The 24,193-nt window shown below is 37.2% G+C and overlaps 1 protein-coding gene across 1 annotated transcript in view; it reads right to left on the bottom strand.

Moving 5' to 3' along the window:
- DNAH12 (dynein axonemal heavy chain 12) overlaps window positions 1–24,193 on the bottom strand; it is a 305,069-nt gene that overhangs the window by 224,086 nt on the left and 56,790 nt on the right. Inside the window, exons 12-13 of the mRNA XM_053600535.1 lie at window positions 15,069–15,247; window positions 11,666–11,801 (exon numbers count right to left, since the gene is read on the bottom strand). Of these exons, the coding sequence (XP_053456510.1) occupies window positions 11,666–11,801; window positions 15,069–15,247 (315 nt within the window). The remainder of the gene's footprint in view (window positions 1–11,665; window positions 11,802–15,068; window positions 15,248–24,193) is intronic.

The raw sequence follows: 24,193 nt of genomic DNA, 5'->3' as shown, positions 1-24,193 counted from the left end.
AACTGAAACTGGACCCCCACCTTTCTCCGTTAACAAACATTGATTCTCACTGGATAAAAGATTTAAACTTAAGACATGAAACTATAAAAATACTAGAAGAGAGTGCAGGGGAAACACTTGTAGAAATTGGCCTGGGAGAATTGAAGCAACACCAAAAATACATTACTGACATCTGATCAAACTAAAAAGCTTTTGCACAGCCAAGAACACAGTAAGTAAAGCAAACAGACAACCTTCAGAATGGGAGAAGATTTTTGCAGATTATGCTTCCAACAAAGGTCCGATAACTAGAATCCATAGAGAACTCAAACTAATCAATAAGAAAAGAATAAATAGCCCCATTTCTATGTGGGCAAGAAACTTGAACTGAAACTTCTCTGATGAAGACAGGCACATGGCCTACAAACACATGAAAAAATGCTCATCATCCTTAATCATCACAGAAATGCAAATCGAAACCACTTTGAAATATCATCTAACTCCAGTAAGATTAGCCCACATCACAAAATCCCCAAACTACAGATGTTGGCATGGATGCAGAGAGAAGGGAACACTTCTACACTGCTGGTGGGAATACAAGCTAATACGACCTTTTAGGAAAGAATTTTGGAGAACACTCAAGGAACTAAAAATAGACCTACCTTTCAATCCTGCAATTCCTCTACTAGGTATATACCCAGATGATCAAAAATCATTTTACAACAAAGATATTTTCACCAGAATGTTTATTGCAGCCCAATTCATAATTGCAAAGACATGGAAAGAGCTCAAGTTCCATCAACCCATGAATGGATTAAGAAATTGTGGTATCAATGAATCCCCAACAATAAAAAAAAAAAAAGAAAAAAGAAATTGTGGTATATGTACACCATGGAATACTATGCAGCCATAAAAAGATGGAGACTTCACATCTTTTATGTTTACCTGGATGGAGCTGGAACATATTCTTCTTAGTAAAGAATGGGGAAAAAAGTATCCAATGTACTCAATACTACTATGAAATCAATATATAACCACTTACACACTCATACAAATGGCAAAACATAACTATAGTCCAGAAAGTAGAAGGGAAGAGGAGAAAGGGGGAGGGGAGGAGGAATACAGAAGAAGGGAGGGTATCTGGGGGGACCTCACCTAATGCGCATGATGCAATGATACATTTCAAAACTATTAAGAAATGAGTATAATTGTGATGGATGTGTTACTTAGTTCAATGTAAGCATTTCACATTGTATATCGAAGCAGTACCCTGAACCCCATACCACGCATCAATGTGCAAAGTTATGATTTAATAAAAAATAATTAAAAAAAAAAGAAGGGAACTCATGCATCTGTACCTGTAAAAACCATTCAAGGTACCTGTAAAAAACCTACCAGAAATGTCATACCAAACAGTGAAACTGTGAAAAGATTTCCTTTCAAGGTTGGGATAAAGAGAAGTCTGTCATCACCCATTGCTCTTAAACGTTGTATTGGAGGTTCCAGTCAGTACATTGTAGCAAAGGAAAATAAATATTGTAAATGTGTAATGTTTGATGAGCGCAAAACAAAGCTATCATTATTTATAAGTCATATTAGGGCATTTGTAGATATTCTAAAATAATATCCAGATAAACTAGCCCAAAGTATAAAGTAAATATCTCATACTGATATAATATAAATAAATGAGTGAATAAATTAATAAGTGAGGGAAAGAGACAAATATCTAATGCTGAAGAATTGCAAATAAATTATGTAGGTTGTCCACCCTAAAGGAGAAGAAACAAATCTCAGTTCTTAATTAGAATCTGCATAAAATGATTTCCTTCCAAAGAGTACAAAAAGGAACGGGGGGGGATGAAAAGCCCTAACAAATGCTATTTCAACCAGGTGGTCAACCAACATCAACAGTGATAAATCATGTTGCTTATATACCTTTGATGTGTTGTGATAAAAATGGCACTTTACCTCTATGATTACCTTCCCCCAAACCTAGTATTATCATGAGTACAAACCTCAGACGAATTCCCACAGAAGGCCATCCTGCAATACAACTGACTAGTATTCCTCAAAAATGTCAAGGTTATCAAAAACAAAGAAAATCTGAAGCCAGGGATGGTGGCTCACACCTATAATCCTAGCAATTTGGGAGGTCAAGGCAGGGTGGGGCAGTTGCTTGAGGCCAGGAGTTTGATACCAGCCTGAATAACATAGTAAGACCCTGTCTATACAAAAAATAGACAAAGTCACTGTGTGGTGTTGCACACCTTACAGTCCCAACTACTCTCAGGAGGCTGAAGCAGGAGAGTCAAGTATGCTCAGGAGTTTAAGGTTGCAGTGAGCTATGACAATGTCACTGCACTCCAGCCTGGGTGATAGAGTAAGATCTTGTCTTTAAAAAAAAAAAAAGAAAAACAAATCCCAAACCAGGCCTGTAATCCTAGCACTCTTAAGAGGTCCGACATTTGGATTGCTTGAGTTCAGGAGTTGGAGACTCCGCTGAGACTCCATTCAAGACTCTACCAAAAATAAAAACAATTATCCAGATATTATGGTGGGCATCTGTAGTCCCAGCTATGCTACTTGGAAGGTTGAGGCAAGACAATCTCTTGAGCCCAACCAAGAGTTTGAAGTTGTGGTGAGCTATGATGATGCCACAGCACTCTACCCAAGGTGACAGAGTGAGACTCTGTCTCAAAATAAAAATAAGGCACAATAAGATACTATCTTACCCCTGTCAGAATGGCCAGTATTAAAAGTCAAATAAAAATAGATTTTGGTGCAGATGTGGTGAAAAGCAAATGCTTTCACTCTACTCATGGGAATGTAAATTAATACAACCTCTATGAAAACCAGTATGGAAATTCCTCTAAGAACTAAAAGTAGACCTTACCATTTGATCTAGCAATCCCACTACTGGAGATCTAGCCAAAGGAAATAAGTCATCGCATCAAAAAGCCACATGAACTCATGTTTATAGCAGCACAATTCACAATTGCAAAGATATGGAATCAACCTAAGTGCCCATCAACTGACGAGTGGAAAAAGAAAATGTTATACCATAAAATACTACTCAACCATAAAAAAGAATGAAATCATATCTTTCACAATGACTTGGATGGAATTGGAAACCATATTCATTAACACCTAGGAGAACTTGATGCATATATGCACCAAGTTACTTGTAAAAAAATGTTTCCAGAAGCACTGCTAATAATAGTAAAAGTATTACAGAAACAAATATCCAGAACAATAAAATTTTAAAAATAAATCCTGGGAGACAAGATGGCTGACTGAAGCTAGCTTTCCATAGAGGCTCCCGTCCAGAAGGAGAGTTAAAGGACAGAAATTTAGCAAGTAACCTGGTGGATTTGGGCTGCACCAAGATAGAAGGTTGAAGAACTCACATCAACCCAGCTGAGGCGAGCTGCCACCCCAAGGATACAAACAAAAGGTACAAATCCAGCACCAAGCGGCAGGAGACCCTCCCCCATGAGAACAACTCAGAATGCCCCACAAACAAACGAGCAGAAGTCAAAGGTCCTCCCACTACACTCCACGGGAGAGACCCTCTAAAAACTGGACCTACCTCCCCTACTAGGGTGCCACGGCATTCTCCTGCCAGGCATAAAACTGTATATATTCTCTACCTGCAACTCCGAGCTCCCAGCACTCCCCTCCACTCTCACTCTGAGGTCTGGAGGCCTGGCCCTCAAGAGTCCAGATTCTTGGGTGATTTCTCGAGGGGTGTGGACAGTGCCTAAACTGCAGCTGGTCAATGCTGACTCTGGGGCATGGGAGTGAGGAGAGGATGGTCAGCTAAGAGATAACCAGACCGGAACAGCAGTGCCCTGAGGTGCAGAGCAGCAGCCGTCTTTTAGCAACAATAGGGCTCACTCCCAGATATTCTGAAGCCACACTTCCTGTCTCCCTGGGCAACCAGAAGAGGCCGGGCATCTACTCAGGTGGCAACCACCACAGAACAAATCTGGGACAGAAACGCAGGCCCCGTGAGTAAGGGTTTGTCTGAGGTAGTACCGAAATGGGGGGAGCGCAGGGACTAGAAACGCACTCGCAGACCTGAGAAGTTCCGAGGGCGGGGCCGACCCAGAGGACGGCTTTACTGAGCCTAAGACGCACCCGGCCCTCAGGGGATTGTCAGCCTATAGACAAAGGAAGACAGGAGGCCAGAACTGACAGGTAACTGAATACAAACCTACAGGAGCAAACACAGGGCCTGAGGGGCAGGCTCTGGGAACTCAAAACAGCTTCTCTTCTGCAGGGGAATTTAGCAGGGACAGAAACAAATTCCCGCAAAGTTGTTCTGTTCTGTTCTGTCAGTAACATCAATCAGGGGCGGGGCTAGAATTGAGTGAACACCTCCCAGCCTCCATCAAGCGCCCAAGGTTGTCAGGCCTCACCTCCCCCTGCTAGATACAGGCAGAGAGCAGTGGCCTGGCTCTTCAGAAATAGATTTCCTTGTGATTCAGGCAGGTGCAACCCCCTGGAGAATCTGTTCACTACAGGCAACTGGGTCAGCCAACTGCGGGGCTATCAGTGACTGGGTGTGACAGAGGGACAAGGCGGGAAAGGAGGCATCAACCTTCCCAGACTGATCTATTTGCTGGGTGGGTCCTCCTGACTCCACACAGCACTGGAGCAAGCGCTATCAGAGTAGTCACAAGACCCCTGCGATCCAGTTGCCAGAGACCTTTTAAACTCTCCCACCTGAGACAGGTGCTGACTGAGACAATTGATTTGGACCTTTTGAACTGAGCCAATCGCCCGAGTACTATTCAGGTGGTGCCCAGGGTGTGTGGTTGTAGGAAGGTTTGATTTTCCTTCTCCAACTGTTGCCTGTGGGGGGGGGGGCGGGTGACTTAATTACTGGTATTTCTCCACAGCTGAGACTTCAACCCAGAGTAACTGTTTCACTAGGGTCTAACAGAAACCATCTGAAAATAAGACAGAACCACTTAGCCCCATCACACCAAACAGGGCCCAGTTTCTCAGGCCATAGCACTGTACAGGTCCTCGACAAAGCTCCAGGGGAAAAATCAAATGGTGTAAAACAATCATGGGGTGGAATCAGCAAATGGTAATCAGAAAACTCTAGTAACATGAATAACCAGAATAGATCAACCCCCCCAAAGAAAGATATGGCAGATGTAACTGAAGATCCCATTCATAAACAGCTGGCCGAGATGTCAGAAATCGAATTCAGAATTTGGATTGCAAACAAGATTAATAGAATGGAGGAAAATTTGGAATTAGAAATTTGAGCAGCAATTCAAAATTCGGAATTAGAAATTCAAGGAGAAATTCAAAAGTTGTCTCAAGAATTTAACGAATTTAAAGACAAAGCCACCAAAGATTCTGACACACTAAAGCAAGAATTTGCAGCCCTCAAAGATCTGAAAAATACAGTAGAAGCCCTCAGTAACAGAGTGGAGCAAGCAGAAGAAAGGATTTCTGACATTGAAGACAAAGCCTTTGAACGCTCCCAAACTCTCAAACAGGAAGAGAAATGGAGAGCAAAACGGATCATTCTCTCAGAGAGCTCTGGAATAATTCGAAGAAGGCTAATATCCACCCCATTGGAATCCCTGAAACGAATGAAGTGGCCTCGCTGGGCACAGAGGCCCTTCTCCATTAAATTATGAAAGAGAATTTTCCAAACATGCCAAGAGATTCTTAAATTCAGATAGCAGACAGTTTCAGAACCCTAGCACAACTCAATCCCAATAAGACATCCCCCAGGCATAGCATAATTAACTTCACTAAAGTTAACATGAAGGAGAAAATTCTGAAAGCAGCCAGAAGAAAAAAATCCCTTACCTACAAAGAGAAGAATATTAGAATGACTGCAGATCTCTCTGCTGAAACTTTTCAAGCCAGAAGAGGGTGGTCATTGACTTTTAATCTCCTAAAGCAAAATAACTTTCAACCCTGGATCCTGTATCCAGCTAAACTGAGTTTCATTCATGAAGGAGAAATTAAATACTTTAATAACATTCATATATTAAAGAAATTTGCCATAACCAAACCAGCTCTTCAGGATATTCTCAGACCTATCCTCCATAATGACCAGCCCAATCCTCTACCACAAAAGTAAACTCACTCAGAAACTTTTGATCAAACTCCAAATTCCACAATGATAAAAGGATTAAAAATGTCCACTGGACTTTCGAAAAACTCGATACCCAAAATTTTACCAGACTTATCTATATTCTCCATTAATGTGAACGGCTTAAACTGTCCTCTAAAGAGGCACAGATTGGCTGACTGGATACAAAAACTCAGGCCAGATATTTGCTGCATAGAAGAGTCACATCTTACCTTAAAAGACAAATATAGACTCAGGGTGAAAGGATGGTCATTCATATTTTAGGCAAATGGTAATCAGAAAAAAGGAGGTGTTGGAATTTTATTTGCAGATACAATAGGCTTTAAACCAACAAAAGTAAGGAAGGATAAGAATGGTCACTTCATATTTGTTAAGGGTAATACTTAATATGATGAGATTTCAATTATTAATATCTATGCACCCAACCAGAATGCACCTGAATTTATAAGAGAAACATTAAAAAACATAAGCAACTTGATTTCCTCCAGCTCCATAATAGTTGGAGATTTCAACACTCCTTTCACAGTGTTTGATAGATCCTCCAATAAGAAGCTGAGCAAAGAAAGTTTAGATTTAAACCTAACCATCCAACATTTGGATTTAGCAGACATCTACAGAACATTTCATCCCAACAAAACTGAATACATATACTTCTCATCAGCCCACGGAACATACTCCAAAATCGATCACATCTTAGGTCATAAGTCTAACCTCAGTAAATTTAAAGGAACAGAAATTATTCCTTGCATCTTCTCAGACCAGCATGGAATAAAAGTTGAGCTCAGTAACAATAGAAATTTGCATACTTATATGAAAACATAGAAGTTAAATAACCTTATGCTGAGTGATAGCTGGGTCAGAGATGAGATTAAGAAGGAAATTGCCAAATTTTTGGAACAAAACGTCAATGAAGACACGAATTATCAGAACCTCTGGGACACCGCAAAGGCAGTTCTAAGAAGGAAATTTATAGCACTGCAAGCCTTCCTCAAGAGAATGGAAAGAGAGGAAGTTAACAACTTAATGGGACATCTCAAGCAACTGGAAAAGCAAGAAAATTCCAACCCCAAACCCAGTAGAAGAAAAGAAATAACCAAAATTAGAGCAGAATTAAATGAAATTGAAAACAAAAGAATTATACAACAGATCAATAAATCAAAAAGTTGGTTTTTTGAAAAGGTTAATAAAATAGATAAACCTTTGACTAACCTAACCAGGAAAAAAAGAGTAAAATCTCTAATCTCATCAATCAGAAACAACAAAGACGAAATAATAAGAGACTCCTCAGAAATTCAAAAAATCCTTAATGAATGTTACAAGAAACTTTATTCTCAGAAATATGAAAATCTGAAGGAAATTGACCAACACTTGGAAGCATGTCACTTTCCACGACTTAGCCAGAACCAAGTGGAAAAGTTGAACAGGCCCATATCAAGTTCGGAAATAGCATCAACCATACAAAACCTCCCTAAAAAGAAAAGCCCAGGACCAAATGGCTTCACGTCAGAATTCTACCAAACCTTTAAGGAGGAACTAGTACCTATATTACTCAACCTATTCCAAAATGTAGCAAAAGAAGGAAGACTTCCCAACACATTCTATGAAGCAAATATCACCCTGATCCCCAAACCAGGAAAAGACTCAACAAGAAAAGAAAATTATAGACCAATATCACTAATGAATATAAATGTAAAAATATTCAACAAGATCCTAATAAACAGAATCCAGCAACACATCAAACAAATTATACATCATGACCACGTCGGTTTTATCCCAGGGTCTCAAGGCTGGTTCAATATCTGTAAATCTATAATTCAGCACATAAACAAATTAAAAAAGAAAGACCATATGACTCTCTCAATTGATGCAGAAAAAGCTTTTGATAATATACATCATCACTTCCTGATCAGAACACTTAAGAAAATTGGTATAGAAGGGACATTTCTTAAACTGATAGAGGCCATCTACAGCAAACCCACAGCCAATATCGTATTGAATGGAGTCAAATTGAAATCCTTTCCACTCATCAGGAACCAGACAAAGCTGCCCATTGTCTCCACTGCTCTTTAACATTGTAATGGAAGTTTTAGCCACTGCAATTAGGGAAGAAAAGACGATCAAGGGTATCCATATAGGGTCAGAAGAGATCAAACTTTCGCTCTTCGCAGATGATATGAGTATATCTGGAAAACACTAGGGATTCTACTACAAAACTCTTAGAAGTGATCAAGGAATACGGCAGCACCTCAGGTTACAAAATCAACATTCATAAATCGGTACCCTATATATATACACCAACAATAGTCAAGCTGAAAAAACAGTTAAGAACTCTATTCCATTCACAGTAGTGCCAAAGAAGATGAAATATTTGGGAGTTTATCTAACAAAGGACGTGAAAGATCTCTGTAAAGAGAACTATGAAACTCTAAGAAAAGAAATAGCTGAAAATATTAACAAATGGAAAAACATACCATGCTCATGGCTGGGAAGAATCAACATTGTTAAAATGTCCCTACTACCCAAAGCAATATATAATTTTAATGCAATCCCTATTAAAGCTCCACTGTCATAGTTTAAAGACCTTGAAAAATCAATACTTCCCTTTATATGGAATCATAAAAAAACTCAAATAGCCAAGACATTACTCAGAAATAAAAACAAAGTAGGAGGAATCACGCTACCAGGAAACTGGTAGACCTCAAACTAACCAGGAAACTATGGTTAGTTAGACTAACTATGACAAACCGATAGTCATCAAAACAACATGGTACTGGCACAAAAACAGAGAAGTAGATGTCTGGAACAGAATAGAGAACCAAGAGATGAATCCAGCTACTTACCGTTATTTGATCTTTGACAAGCCAATTAAAAACATTCAGTGGGGAAAAGATTCCCTATTTAACAAATGGTGCTGGGTGAACTGGCTGGTAACCTATAGAAGACTGAAACTGTACCCACACCTTTCACCATTAACTAAGATAGACTGTCACTGGATTAAAGATTTAAACTTAAGACATGAAACTATAAAAATACTAGAAGAGAGTGCAGGGAAAACCCTTGAAGAAATCGGTCTGGGAGAGTATTTTATGAGGAGGACTCCTCGGGCAATTGAAGCAGCTTCAAAAATACACTACTGGGACTTGATCAAACTAAAAAGCTTCTGCACAGTCAAGAACACGTAAGTAAAGCAAGCAGTCAGCCCTCAGAATGGGAGAAGGTATTTGCAGGTTATGTCTCCAACAAAGGTTTAATAACCAGAATCCACAGAGAACTCAAATGTATAAGCAAGAAAAGAACAAGAGATCCCATCGCAGGCTGGGCAAGGGACTTGAAGAGAAACTTCTCTGAAGAAGACAGGCGCACAGCCTACAGACAAATGAAAAAATGCTCATCATCTTTAATCATCAGAGAAATGCAAATCAAAACTACTTTGAGATATCATCTAACTCCAGTAAGATTAGCCCATATCACAAAGTCCCAAGACCAGAGATGTTCGTGTGGATGTGGAGAAAAGGGAACACTTCTACACTGCTGGTAGGAATGCAAATTAATACATTCCTTTTGGAAAGATGTTTGGAGAACACTTAGAGATCTAAAAATAGATCTGCCATTCAATCCTATAATTCCTCTACTAGGTATACACCCAAAAGACCAAAAATCACATCATAACAAAGATATTTGTACCAGAATGTTTATTGCAGCCCAATTCATAATTGCTAAGTCATGGAAAAAGCCCAAGTGCCCATCGATCCACGAATGGATTAATAAATTGTGGTATATGTACACCATGGAATATTATGCAGCCTTAAAGAAAGATGGAGATTTTACCTCTTTCATGTTTACACGGATGGAGCTTAAGCATATTCTTCTCAGTAAAGTATCTCAAGAATGGAAGAAAAGGTATCCAATGTACTCAGCCCTACTATGAAACTAATTTATGGCTTTCACATGAAAACTATAACCCAGTTATAATCCACAAATGGGGGAGGGGGAAAGGGAGCGGAGGGAGAGAAGAGGTGGGCGGAGGGAGGGTGATTGGTGGGATTACACCTGTGGTGCATCTTACAAGGGTATATGTGAAACTTAGTAAATGTAGAATGTAAATGTCTTAACACAATAACTAAGAAAATGCCAGGAAGGCTATGTTAACCTGTGTGATGAAAATGTGTCAAACAGTCTATAAAACCAGCGTATGGTGCCCCATGGTTGCATTAATGTACATAGCTATGATTTAATAAAAAAAATAAACAAAAAAAATAAAAATAAATCCTATAGTGATACAATGCGGAATGGAATACTAGATAGCAAGAAAACCAAACTAAAGATAAGGAGCTAACATAATGCTGACAAGATGCAAAAAATATACAAACTGTATGATTCCCTTTATACAAAGATCAAAATCACATACAAATTAACTACCATATTTTGCCAGGTATAATGCACATCCATGTTTTTGACCCAAACTTTTAGGGAAATAATGTTTTGTTTTAATTTTTATTTGTTTATATTTAAGTATTTGTTTTTTTGTGTTATTAAGGAATTTTTTTAAAATATTAGCTAGATTGCTAGCTCCCACCTAAAGTATACAAAGAGAAATACGCCACTCTTCATTAGCCAAAAAAGGCTTTCTTTGCAAGTTTGTCATAAGTTCAACAAAATAATTACTGTAATTCAGGGTATTATTTTACATATGGATACCACTTCCAGGATATTATTTTACATATGGATATCATTATAGCTTTCTAGAGTTATACTTTTAATGTATAAGCATAAATCAAATAATTAAAATAATTTATGTCGATAAGGAATTAGTATTACCCATGCATAATGTGCACCCTTATTTTTTCCTCAAAAATTTGGGCAAAAAAGTGAGTATCATACATGACAAAATACAGTAGATTGGTTAGAAATGCATATTTAGATTACATAATTATAAAGAAGAGCAAAGAAATAATTATTATAACAGTGAAGATTGTGCTAACATCCAGAAAAGGGGATAATGACGAACATCTAGAGTGTTGACAGGGTTCCATTTCTTTCTCTGGGTGGTAATTACTGGCTGTTTACTTCACAATACTTAAAACTGTGCAATTTATGGCTTTTTAAACAAAGAAAGAGAGTAAAATATAGTGAATACACCTATAACCTTGTTCTGGAGAAGACATAAGCATGTTATGAAATGTAGATACTAGAAAAGAAAAAATATATTTAACTTTTTCCCTAATGCCCACCCCTTGAAAAAAATGTATATTTTAAAAACTATATTGTTTAGGGTACACACACAGTTGGTGAAACTAAAGACAATAAAAGATATGACTACTGTAAAAATCAAATGGAAACCTCTGGAGAAGGGAGGGGGAGAGAGAGAGAAGATGCTGTGATCAGAAAGGCCTTCTGGCATGCTGGCAATATCCTATTACTTGACCTGGGTGGTAGCAACACAGCTGTTCACATAAAGACTATTTGTTCAACTATATGTTTTACACATCTTCAATATGTATATCATATTTCACACTTAAAAAAAGAACTATTCAAATCATGTAAATTAAAATTTTTTACCTGGATCCTTGAACTCAACTCTACAATTCCTATAGTTCGGGCTCTTTCTATGTAAGATATCATATCCATCATTTCCTCTGTTGTCTCAGGGATTTTTAGAGCACGCTCTTTAATTGCCTCAAATTCACTGCAAATACTGACATAAAACTCCGCATTATTACACTTATGGTAATTAATGTTATATCATATTCAATAAACGTGCTATTATGATTATTATAAAAATAAATACTGTTATATCCTAAAAATAATTGGTTAATTCACTAAGATATCTGAAAATGTTTAAGTTTATCTGATACAGTTCAGTATAAACCATATATCAATAAAATCTACAAAAGTAAGATAATATTTTTCATATGAAATTGTGGCATATTTAAAACAAATTAGTGATCTCTTCAACCCTCTTGAATACCCGGATAAGCAGTGTGGCATAGAACATAAAAATCAACAATTCTCTTAGAATATCCTATGTATGTAAGTATAAACGTACATATCCATCCTATAGACCTTATTCAGCTAAAGGTACATTTCATAGAATATTTCTCCTGTGCCTTAAAATATCTATATTATCATGTGATTACTAGAATATCAGGAAAAAAGATAAGAACAAAGTATAGAAGAGGTAAGTCATTTTAAAAATAAATTTTAGTTCATACAAGAATTTGAGAATATAGGTGGGAAATTATACTTATTCATTCATTATCAACAGTTGAGTACCTATACTGTGCTAAGCAAAGTTCTAAGCATTGTAGATGGTAGCAAACAAGACCTTGTCCTCATAAAGCTTATACTTGAGCTGAGGAGAGAGACAAAAGCAGCACATAAATATGCAACATTTTAGGTAGTAAAAAGCCCTGTGAATAAAAATAAAGCAAGGTAAAGGGGAAAAGAATGATGGAGTGTAGAGAAGGAGCCATTATTTTATACAGAGTGGTCAGGGAAGGCCTTTCTAGGGAGATGATATTCAAGGGGAGAGAAGAAAAAAAGTGAGTTATGCAAATAACAAGAAAAGAGTTTTCTGGGAAGAAAAAACATCAAAGGCCCTGGAAGTGGCAATAAGCTTGGCATACTGTAGGAATAGCAAACAAGTCAGTATGGGTGAATACAATGAAGAGGACCTTCTATGAAGTTTGAGAGGTGAGCAAGACTCAGGTCATCCAGGACTTTATAGTAAAATCTTGAATATTGGGCATGGAAAGAATTAATATAGACAGATGATCCTCCTGGGGATCTGAATCCCCTGGGGAGAGAGATTTCAACAAATGAAAAGGAAGCAAACAAAATGATGACAGCAAGGTGGTCTAAGCAGATGCTATACCAAACTACAAAGTAACCAAATTACTCTTTAACAACCTTGTACTTAACCCAGCGTAAACATTTCCTTCCTTTGATGTTATCTATCTCTCTCTTTTTTTTTTATGTTATCTATCTCAACTACAGAATTTAAACAAGAAAGAATTAAAGAATGAACCAGGTAGAGAAAACGGAACTTTTCAGTTGCTCTTATATCATGCATTTAAAATAAAACATAGTTATTTTGTTGGAAGCAATAAAATTTTCCAGAAAAAACAAAGAAATTATAAAGATAAATATCAAAAAAAGTTATACCAGATATAAACCACTTTTTACTAACTATGGCACCGTCATTGCTCTTACTCATGAGACTGGTTAAAACTCTCAAGAAAGGGATGAGGTCTAATACTTTAACCTCTTTGATAGCTCTTTGTGAAGTATACTTTTGTACAAAGCATGCCTGATAGACACTTGACTCTCTGACAGTCAGTTATTTGTTTATTCATTTTTAAGTATTTATTGGGTACTTATTCTATGCCAGGCAAGAGGCTGGATGCTTTACAGATGCCAACTGTGATCCTAACAGTACTCCAAGGACAGTATTATTTTCCATAGTTAACATAGTAGGAAACAGAGGCTCAGGGAAACTACACAACTTGCCAAGGGTTAGGAAACTAGTTAATGTCAGAGTTAGGATTCAAAGTCAGGTCTTTATAACTCTGAAGCATAGAATTTTCTCACTTTGCTTCCAGGAAAATAAACATAATAGCTAACCATGTCCAGATATTGTGATAGGTGCTATACATACATCAGTTTTAACCTTTATAGAAGTTATAAACTCAGATTCCTTTGGGGCCACACAGGTAACAAATTAGTTAGATAAATGGATGATGAGGCTTGATAACTGGGTGAACAAATCACAATACACATTCCTTGTCTAAAAGGGAAAGCTGTTTCTTAGCTTCAGTTTCCACTGCAGGCCCAATATGGCATGGTCTTTCCAATTTTTTAGAAAAGTAAGAAATATAAAGGGTGTGTATGTGTGTGTGTATGAATCTAATTTTAAAATATTGATGGCAAATCCTAAATCTGTTTAAACAGAAGAAAACAGTGTGAAATGAGTAAAACATATGCATGACACACTAGCTAACACACTAGCCGGCATTCTACTAATTTATGAGTCCTATTTTATAGCTATCCAGCAAAGTAAATATCATTGTCTCCATTTTACAACAAATAAATATTGAGGTCGGGAATGATCCCAGAACTGCCCAATATCATAGAAGCTCTATCTTCTTTTCATTATTATGCAGTTTGTATTCAAATACTGGCTTACTTCAATTTTTTTTTTTTTTTAACCCTGGGTTGCCTTAAAATTTTTCTTAAACAGTACCAAACAAAAAGAACTGGCCAGGTGCCATGGCTCACAACTGCAATCTTAGCACTCTGAAAAGCTAAGATGGGAGGATTGCTAGAGATCAGAAGTTCCAGACCAGCCTAAGCAAGAGTGAGACACCCTTTCTACTAAAATAGAAAAATGACCAGGCATTGTGGCAGGCGCCTGTAGTCTCAGCTACTTAGGAGGCTGAGGAAGGAGGATTGCCTGACATCAGAGGAGGTTTGAGATTGTTGTGAGCTAGGCTGACGCCATGACACTCTAGACTGGGACAACAGAGTGAGACTCTGTCTCAAATTTAAAAAAAGAACTCACTCTGGCTTGGCGCCTATAGCACAGTGGTTACGGTTCCAGCCACATACACTAAGGCTGGGTTTGAACTTACCCTGGGCCAGCTGAAACAACAATGACAAGTGCAACAAAAAAATAGCTGGGCATTGTGTCGGTGCCTATAGTCCCGGCTATTTGGGAGGCTGAGGCAAGAAAATCGCATAAGCCCAAGAGTTGGAGGTTGCTGTGAGCTGTAACACCACAGGGCTCTATGGTGAGGGTGACATAGTGAGACACTGTCTCCCAAAAAAAAAAAAAAGAAAAAGAACTCAGCCTGACGAGGCTTACAAAGGAACCATAGGAAGCAGCTATGGAGGAACAAGAGTTATTTTAGCAAAAATTATATTTAGTCCCATAATACTGAGTTTGGGAATTAATTCTACTTACGATTCATTTTCTTTTCTATATTTTGAAGCTATGTCATTTAATAATATGTTTGCAAAGGTTTTTGCTTTATTTGTCAGGCCTGTCTTCAAATCTTCACAATCCAAACGCACCATGGGGTAATGAACCCACTGAGGCAAAAGCATTATTTCTGAGGCAAGACTGAAAAACTTTTCTATAAACTTAAAAAAAGATGTTTAAAAATGATTAGAATATTATAATTCATCAGTGATTTTATACTAATGTCTTGTGTTGAAACTCTTAATCATATAAATGAGAACTCATTTCCTTTTGCTAAATAACTAAAATTTTTTTAATTGCACAATTTTTTTCACTTATCTTTTCACAAAATAATTTGCCAATCTATAAGTAAATATTAGTACAATGCCATTGATAACATCAAAATGTGAACATAACACAAGGTAAAATTTCTCTCCATAATTATTTTTCTAAACTATCCCTAGAATTTAACCCATTTCTCTTTGTGTAGAAATAAACCCATATGGGCTCAGCACTCATAGCTCAGCGAGTAGGGCACCAGCCACATACACCAAGGCTGGCAGGTTCGAGCCCAGCCCAGGCCTGCTAAACAACAATGACAAGTGCAACAACAACAAATAGCCAGGTGTTGTGGCAGGCTCCTATAGTCCCAGCTACTTGGGAGACTAAGGCAAGAGTTAAGGCTTAAGCCCAAGAGTTACTGTGAGCTGTGATGCCACAGCACTCTGCCGAATGTGACAAAGTGAGACTCTGTCTCAGAATAAATAAATAAATAAATAAATAAATAAATAAAAATAAACCCATATGATGTGACAATGTGTGTAGCAGATAAATATCTACTTTTGCTATCACTGATGCCTCACTAAAGATTCTAATTCAATCTTTAGGAAAAGAAATGCAATAAAAGTTCTGTAAGTTGACCACCCAAGGGAATGTGAAAAACTGGTCAACGTATGGAAGTTGTCAACATAATTCAGCCTCCTATTGTGACATAACCATGTGGTGCATGTCCAGTCTATGAAAATTAGGTCAACTTAAGGAGGTAGTCAATGTAGGGAGGTGGTCAACTATGGAGATTCTTCTGTATAAGGAACTTTTTTATTTTAGACAAGAAAATCCAGAAGGAGAGAAATACTGTATTCTGCTAGTACCAAACATCCAAGATATTGGAATTTATACCAACTTCTTAATAGATGAACTTCTTAATAGCTAAACCAACTTCATTATGATGAAAGAAGAAAAATGCATAAACAATATACTATATACACTATAATACATGTGTCTTCTATATAAAATTATTGTGGGCAAAACTAATTATTTAAGGATGTACACATAGGTGGTAAAACTGTAAAGGAAAACAAGAAATGTTATGATAATAGTTACCAATAATGATGGAAGAAAGTTATAATTTGGGGAGAGACATATGGTGGCTTCTGAAGGGCTGCAAAGTTCTAATTCTTAACCAATGGGGTTACTACTATCTAAGTTATAATTACCTATCAATCTACATAAATACACTTTATACACTCTTTTATATATTATATTTCATGCTTACATTAAACTTTTTTTTTTTGAGACAGAGTGTTGCTCTGTCAAGTAGCAACAAGTAGAGTACAGTGGCATCACCATAGCTCATTGCAACCTCAAACTCTTGGCCTCTGCCTTAGGCTCCCAATGAGCTGAGATTACAGTCTCCCAAGTTTTCTATTTGTAATAGAGATGGGGTCTTGTTCTTGCTCAGGCTGTTCTCAACTCCTGAGCTCAAGCAATCTTCCCACTTCTGCCTCCCGAGTGTTAGGATTATAGGAGTAAGCCTCTGTGCCTGGCCTCATTAAGCTTTTCTTAAGCCTCTGTGCCTGCCTTATTAAGCTTAAAATATTAAGCAATATTTTAAATATACATAAGTAGACAAAATGTATTCATGATCCGGGTTCAACAATTAGCAACTCATGGCCAATCTTTTTTTCTCTATATCCATAATAACCCCTACCCTGTTGCTTATTTTTTACACAAATCACAAGCATCATGTAAATTCATCTCTGTAGATGTTATAGTTCATAATTTTAAAATTTCCCCCCAAACCAGGCACACTAACCACTACAGTATATCAGAAATTAACATAGTATGTCTATAGAGGGTCCTCAAATTGATCTCCCATAATTATAAAGGATTGAATATATACCATCTCTTATTTTCTAGAAGTAATAATGAATTTATGAATTCATAATATAGTTTCATGCACACATAAATACCAAGTGAGGTTAAACATAAGCATATTAGAAAAAATATAATCATCTCAATAGATGCAGAAAAAGCATTTAACAAAATCCAACAATCTTTTATGATAAAAACACTTAAGCTAGGAATAGACGAGAACTCGATATGAGGCATATTTAGGAAAAAACTATACCTAAATCACACTTAATGGTGAAAAAATTAATATTTACCTAAGATCAAGAACAAGGTTAAGATATCCACAATCACCACCTCTATTCAACATTGTACTAAAAGTACTAGCCTGGAAATTAGGCAAGAAAAATACATAAAAGGTATTTAGGTCAGAAATGGAGACAATCACAATTGCAAATGACAGGATATTGTGCAAAGAAATTCCTAAGGAATACACACACACACACACACAAATATGAGAAATAATAAATGAGTTTGGCAAGGCTACAGGATGTAAGATCAAGATACAAAAAACAATTGTATTTCTAGACACTATCAATGAACAGCCCGAAACTTGGGAATAAATTTAACAAAGTAAATGCAAAGCTTATACATGAAAAATGCAACAGTGTTGGAGGAAAAATAGAAAAGCACTAGATAGTAGGCCAACATGATGCAGACTAGCCTCCCTGTAGCCTATTAAAAACATACTCGAGGCAGTGCCTGTGGCTAAAAGGAGTAGGGCGCCGGCCCCATATGCCAGAGGTGGCGGGTTCAAACCCAGCCCCGGCCAAAAACTGCAAAAGAAAAAAAAAAAAAAGATAAAAACATATTCAATATGTTAAAAGTACTCAAAAAAGATAAAAACATACTCAATATGTTCAAAAAAGTAAAGAACGTATATTCATCTCAACTTGATTCATTCAACTTGAGATGAATATATAAGGTGAAAATAAAATTTCCCCCCAAAGAAATACACTATCTGAAATGAAATTTTTACTTAATATGAGTAACAACAGCTTAACATCAGAAGAAAGAATTAATGTACTTAAATGATGCAAAGGAATTTATCCAAAATGAAGTATAAAAGAAAAAAATTGAAAACTCTGCACAGAGTTTCATTAACCTCTGGAATAACATCAAGCAGTCTGACACACATGTAATTGGAATTCCAGAGTGGGAAAAAGATGGGAACAAAAAGGAAAAAAATTGAAGAAATAATATCTTAATATTTTCCAAGTTTGATGAGAACAATAATCCCACAGATCTAAGAATCTTAACAAACCTCATTCAGAAGAAATACAAAAGGAACAATACCAATATACTTCCCATTTAAATAGCTAAAAGGTAACACAAAGGAGAAAATTTTAAAATAAGCCAGATAAAGAGACATTATAGAAAGAAAGCCAGGAGAGACTTCCAGCTTGATGACATGTCAGCTCTATGAACCAATCCCCTAGTGAAAGTGGTGAAAAATATTTTAAAAACAAGGATTTACGCCTGGAGTGGTGGCTAATGACTGTAATTCTACCACTCGAGGAGGCTAAGGCAGGACGATCATTTGAGCTCAGGAATTTAAGACCAGTCTGAGCAAGAGTGAGACCCCCGTCTCTACTAAAAAACATAGAAATAGCCAGGCCTTGTAGTGGGCACCTGTAGTCCTAACTACTACGGAGGCCAAGGCAGGAGGATCACTTGAACTCAGGAGTTTGAGGTTGTTGTGAGCTAGGCTGGTGCCACAGAACTCTAGACTGGGCAACAGAGTGAGAATCTGTCTCAAAAAACAAACAACATGTCTTAAGTTTAAATCTTTAATCCACTGAGAGCCTATCTTAGTTAATGGTGAAAGGTGTGGGTACAGTTTCAGTCTTCTACAGGTCGCCAGCCAGTTCACCCAGCACCATTTTTTAAATAGGGAATCTTTTCCCCACTGAATGTTTTTAATTGGCTTGTCAAAGATCAAACAACAGTAAGTAGCTGGGTTCATCTCTTGGTTCTCTATTCTGTTCCATACATCTATGAGTCTCACTCTTTTATCCCAGGCTAGAATGCCATGATATTGTTATATCTCACCAACAACCTCAAATTCCTGGGCTCAAGCGATCCTCTTGCCTCAGCCTCCTGAGTAAGCATGTGCCACCACAACTGGCTAATTTTTCTAAAGAAAAAGGAACAAGAAAAAGAAAAGGGAACACTTCTACACTGCTGGTAGGAATGCAAACTAATACGTTCCTTTTGGAAAGATATTTGGAGAACACTTAGGGATCTAAAAATAGACCTGCCATTCGATCCTACAATTCCTCTACTAGGTATGTATCCAGAAGACCAAAAATCACATTATAACAAAGATATTTGTACCAGAATGTTTATTGCAGCCCAATTCATAACTGCTAAGTCATGGAAGAAGCCCAAGTGCCCATCAACCCAAGAATGGATTAATAAATTGTGGTATATGTGTACCAAGGAATATTATGCAGCTTTAAAGAAAGATGGAGACTTTACCTCTTTCTTGTTTACATGGATGGAGCTGGAACATATTCTTCTTAGTAAAGTATCTCAAGAATGGAAGAAAATGACGGCGCCTGTGGCTCAAGGAGTAGGGTGCCGGTCCCATATGCCGGAGGTGATGGGTTCAAACCCAGCCCCAGCCAAAAATCACAAAAAAAAAAAGAATGGAAGAAAAATATCCAATGTACTCAGCCCTACTATGAAACTAATTTATAGCTTTCATATGAAAGCTATAACCCAATTATAACATTAGAATGTGGGGAAAGGGGAAAGGGAGGGGAGGTGGGAGGATGGGTGGAGGAAGGGTAATTGGTGGGACCACACCTATGGTGCATCTTACAAGGGTACATTGGAAACTTACTAAATGTAGAATATAAATGTCTTAACACAATAACTAAGAAAATGCCAGGAAAGCTATGTTAACCAGTTTGATGAAAATATTTCAAATTGTATATAAAACCAGCATGGTGCCCCATGATTGCATTAATGTACACAGCTATGATTTAATAAAACAAACAAACAACAAAACAAGAATGTAATGTCTCTGGAAATAGTCATAAGGGTATACAAAAAATAAAGAAACATCTATTTAAGAGAGTCCATGGTAAGAAAAATTTGATAAGAGAAGTGAAACTATCTGAACCTAAACCACTTCCTCTGTGCCCCTTCCCACTCAGTAAGGAAGAAACAGCACTCAAGACTTGTGCACTCTAGAACAAAGGGTTCATTCTCTCCTACACTTCCAGATGGAGGGCTTAAATACTTGTTGCTGAAATGAATTCTGGGTGAGTATAATTAAGGAGGTGGGTGTACCCTTGCTTCACCCACCCCCCACTAATAAAACAGAGGTTCTACCTTGGATATAATGTCATTGAGAATACTGGGTCCACCATCACACTTACCCTGGTTAGCAAAGTTATGGTTCCACATTAAGAGAGCAGACTAAAAGGACCGTACACTACTATCCCTCTATTCCATTAAGTGTTCAGCTCCTAAAGTGTCACTCAGAGAAAAACAAGGTTGCTATCTCCAATTCTAGTTTCAGAACCCTGGCTTAAAGATTTTGCCTGGGGGTGGAGGAGAAGTATGTCATAAATAGCTCCCAATCTTTTCCCATAAAATTGACTTCATTTGCAGTAAGTCACGGAGAAGTTCAACTCTAAATATGCTCTCAAAAACTGGAAGTTGGGGGAGACGAAAGTTATGAGGAGATTCACGGATTTGGTAAAGATCAGACTAGATTCTGGGAGACAGCCAGGTTAGGAGAATGTTGGAAGGCGTCGCCCTGGGGTTAGAACAAATATCAGACACACACACTGACCTCAAGAACTGATCCTTTGGTGGGATCACACCTACAGTGCGTCTTACAAGGGTACATGTGAAACTTACTGGATGTAGAGTGTAAATGTCTCAACACAATAACTAAGAAAATGCCAGGAAGGCTATGTTAACCAGTATGATGAAAATATGTCAAATGATATATAAAACCAGTGTATGGTGCTCTGTGATTGCATTAATATACATAGCTATGATTTAATAATAAATAAATTTTTTTAAAAAAGAACTGATACTCCAAAAGAGCTTGGGTTTGATTAAATTAACAAAGCCCCCAGAGAATTATTTGAAACACTAGGACACTGTAATCTTAGCATCTTAAGGCTGAAACAGAAGGATCAATTGAGGCCAAGGGTTTGAGATCAGCCTGATCAGAGTTTTGAGAGAGACCTGTCTCTATAAAAAAAATAGAAAAATTAGCTATGTGTATGGGCCCTATGTGGCATGGGCCTTTGGTCCCAGTTACTTGGGAGGCTGAGGCTGTGACGCCCCAGCAACTCTACTAAGGGCAACAAAGTGAGACTGTCTCAAAAAAAGAAAAAAAAAATCCTAAGGAATCTTTGTAAAAGATGGCTATTAGAACCAAGAAGTGAGTTTAGCATGGTCTCATGATACGGAATCAATATACAAAATTAATTGTATTTTTATATACTATGAATGCAAATCAAATCGCTATTAAAAACAATACCATTAACAAGAAAATCAAGTAAATCTGAATTTTTTTTTTTTTTTTTGAGACAGAGTTTTGCTATGTTGTCTAGATTGCTGTCCAACTCCTGAGCTCAAGCTATCTTCCGGCCTTACCCTCCAAGATAGCTGGGATTACAGGCACCTGCCTCATCCTCTATAAACCTGAAACATTTTAAGGGATAGATTTAGAAGAATATTTGCAAGACCTGTACGATGAAAACTACAACTACATTGTTGAGAGAAATTAAAGAAGGTCCAAATAAATTTAAAAATATACTATGGTCACGTATTAAATGATTCAATTTTAAGATGGCACTTCTTCCCAAATTCTCTCAGAAATTCAATGAAATCCTAACCAAAATTCTAGCTGGCTTATATTTAGAAAGTGACAGGCTGGTTTTGAAATTTATATGGGAAAGTAGAGGATCTAGACTAGCCAAAATATTTCAAAAAAGAACAAAGTTGGAGAACCTACACTACTGATTTTAAAACTTACTAATGAACTACAAAAATCAAGGCAGTGTTGAACTGGCATATGAATAGATATATAAATCAATGAAAAATAATAGGGAATCTAAAAATAGAATCATAAACATAAAGTCAACTGGTTTTCAATAAAGATGCCAAGATAATTTAATGTGGAAAAGACAATACTTTCAATAAATGGTTCTGAACAGCTGTATATCCACATCCCACATCATACACAGAAATTAATTTACAATAGGTCATAGACCTAAACATGAAAGCAACAACTACAAAACTTCTAGAAGAAAACATAAGGGCAAATCATTATGATCATTTAGTAAGAAAAGATTTCTCAAATAGGACAAAAAAAGTATGAACCTTAAGAGAAAAAACTGTATGATATCAAACTCTAGGCAACGACAAAAAGAAAGAAAAGGGAAAAAAATTGATAGGCTGGAATTAATTATAATTTAAAATGCTCCTTGAAAGACTTTGAAAAAACATATTTCAGACAGAGCTCTTACATACAATATATAAAGAACTCAAAACTCAGTAAGAATTATTATAATAATATAGCCCAATAAAATACATCCATTTAAGCTCAACAGTAAAATAGAAAAATAAAATATAAAATTAAAAGACACTTTGTTTTTAAAAATATACACAGATGGAAAGTAATACATTAACAGATGCTAAACATCATTAGTCATCAGGGAAATGCAAATTAAAACCACAATAAGATACGAACATACACATAGAATAGCTGATGCTAAAAAGACTGATAATCGCAGGGGTTGAAGAGGATCTGGAAGAACTGGAAGTCTCATACACTCTGGTGAGATTGTAAATGGTATAACAACTTTTTTAAAAAGTAAAATGTTTTGTTTGGTAGCTCATGCCAATAATCCTAGCACTCTGGGAGCTGGAGGCAGGCAGATCGCTTGAGCTCAGGAGACCAGCCTGAGCAAGAGTGAGACTGCGAGAACCCTATGTCCATTAAAAATAGAAAAGCTAGCTGGGCATTGTGGCCGCTGTCTATAGTCCCAGCTACTTGGGAGGCTGAGGCAGAAGGATTGCTTGATCCCAAGAAACTGAGGTTCTATGAGCTATGATGACACCATGGCATTCTACCCAGGGCAACAGAGTGATACTCTGCTTCAAAATAAATAAACAAACAAAAATAAATAAATAAAATGCAATAAAATGTTAAATGTTTCTTTAAAAGTTAAAGAGAGGGCAGCGCCTGTGGCTCAATGGGTAGGGAACCCACTCCATATACTGAGGGTGGCAGATTCAAACCCAAACCCGGCCAAACTGCAAGAAAAAATAGCTGGGTGTTGTGGCGGGCACCTGTAGTCCCAGCTACTTGGGAGGCTGAGGCAAGAGAATCGCCTAAGCCCAGGAGTTGGAGGTTGCTGTGAGCTATGACACCACCCACACTCTACCGAGGGTGATAAAATAAGACTCTGTCTCTAAAAAAAAAAAAAGTTAAATAGATGTGGCTTGGCTCCCATAGCTCAGTGAGTAGGGTATCAGCCACAAACACTGAAGCTGGCAAGTTTGAGCCTGGACCAGGCCTGCTAAACAACAATAACAACTGCAACAACAACAACAACAAAAATAGCCAGGCATTGTGGCAGGCGCCTATAGTTCCAGCTACTTGGGAGGCTGAGGCAAGAGAATCACTTAAGCCCAAGAGTTTGAGATTGCTATGAGCTGTGATGCCACCAGCCCTCTACCCAGAGCAACATAATGAGACTCAGTCTCAAAAAAAAAAAAAGTTCAATAGATGTTTCCCATACCATCCAGCAATACCTAGAAAGAGAAATGAAAACATATATATACACAAAAACTTGTATACAAAAGAATTTTATTCATAACAGCCAAAAAATTGGAAACAATGTCCATCAAATGCAGAATGGATAAACATGCCATATATCTATACAGTGAAATACTACTCA

The sequence above is a fragment of the Nycticebus coucang genome, chromosome 8, assembly GCF_027406575.1.
Source record: "Nycticebus coucang isolate mNycCou1 chromosome 8, mNycCou1.pri, whole genome shotgun sequence".
Lineage (NCBI taxonomy): Eukaryota > Metazoa > Chordata > Mammalia > Primates > Lorisidae > Nycticebus > Nycticebus coucang.
The sequence above is the reverse complement of the archived record's forward strand: the minus strand, read 5'-3'. Positions and strand labels throughout refer to the sequence as shown.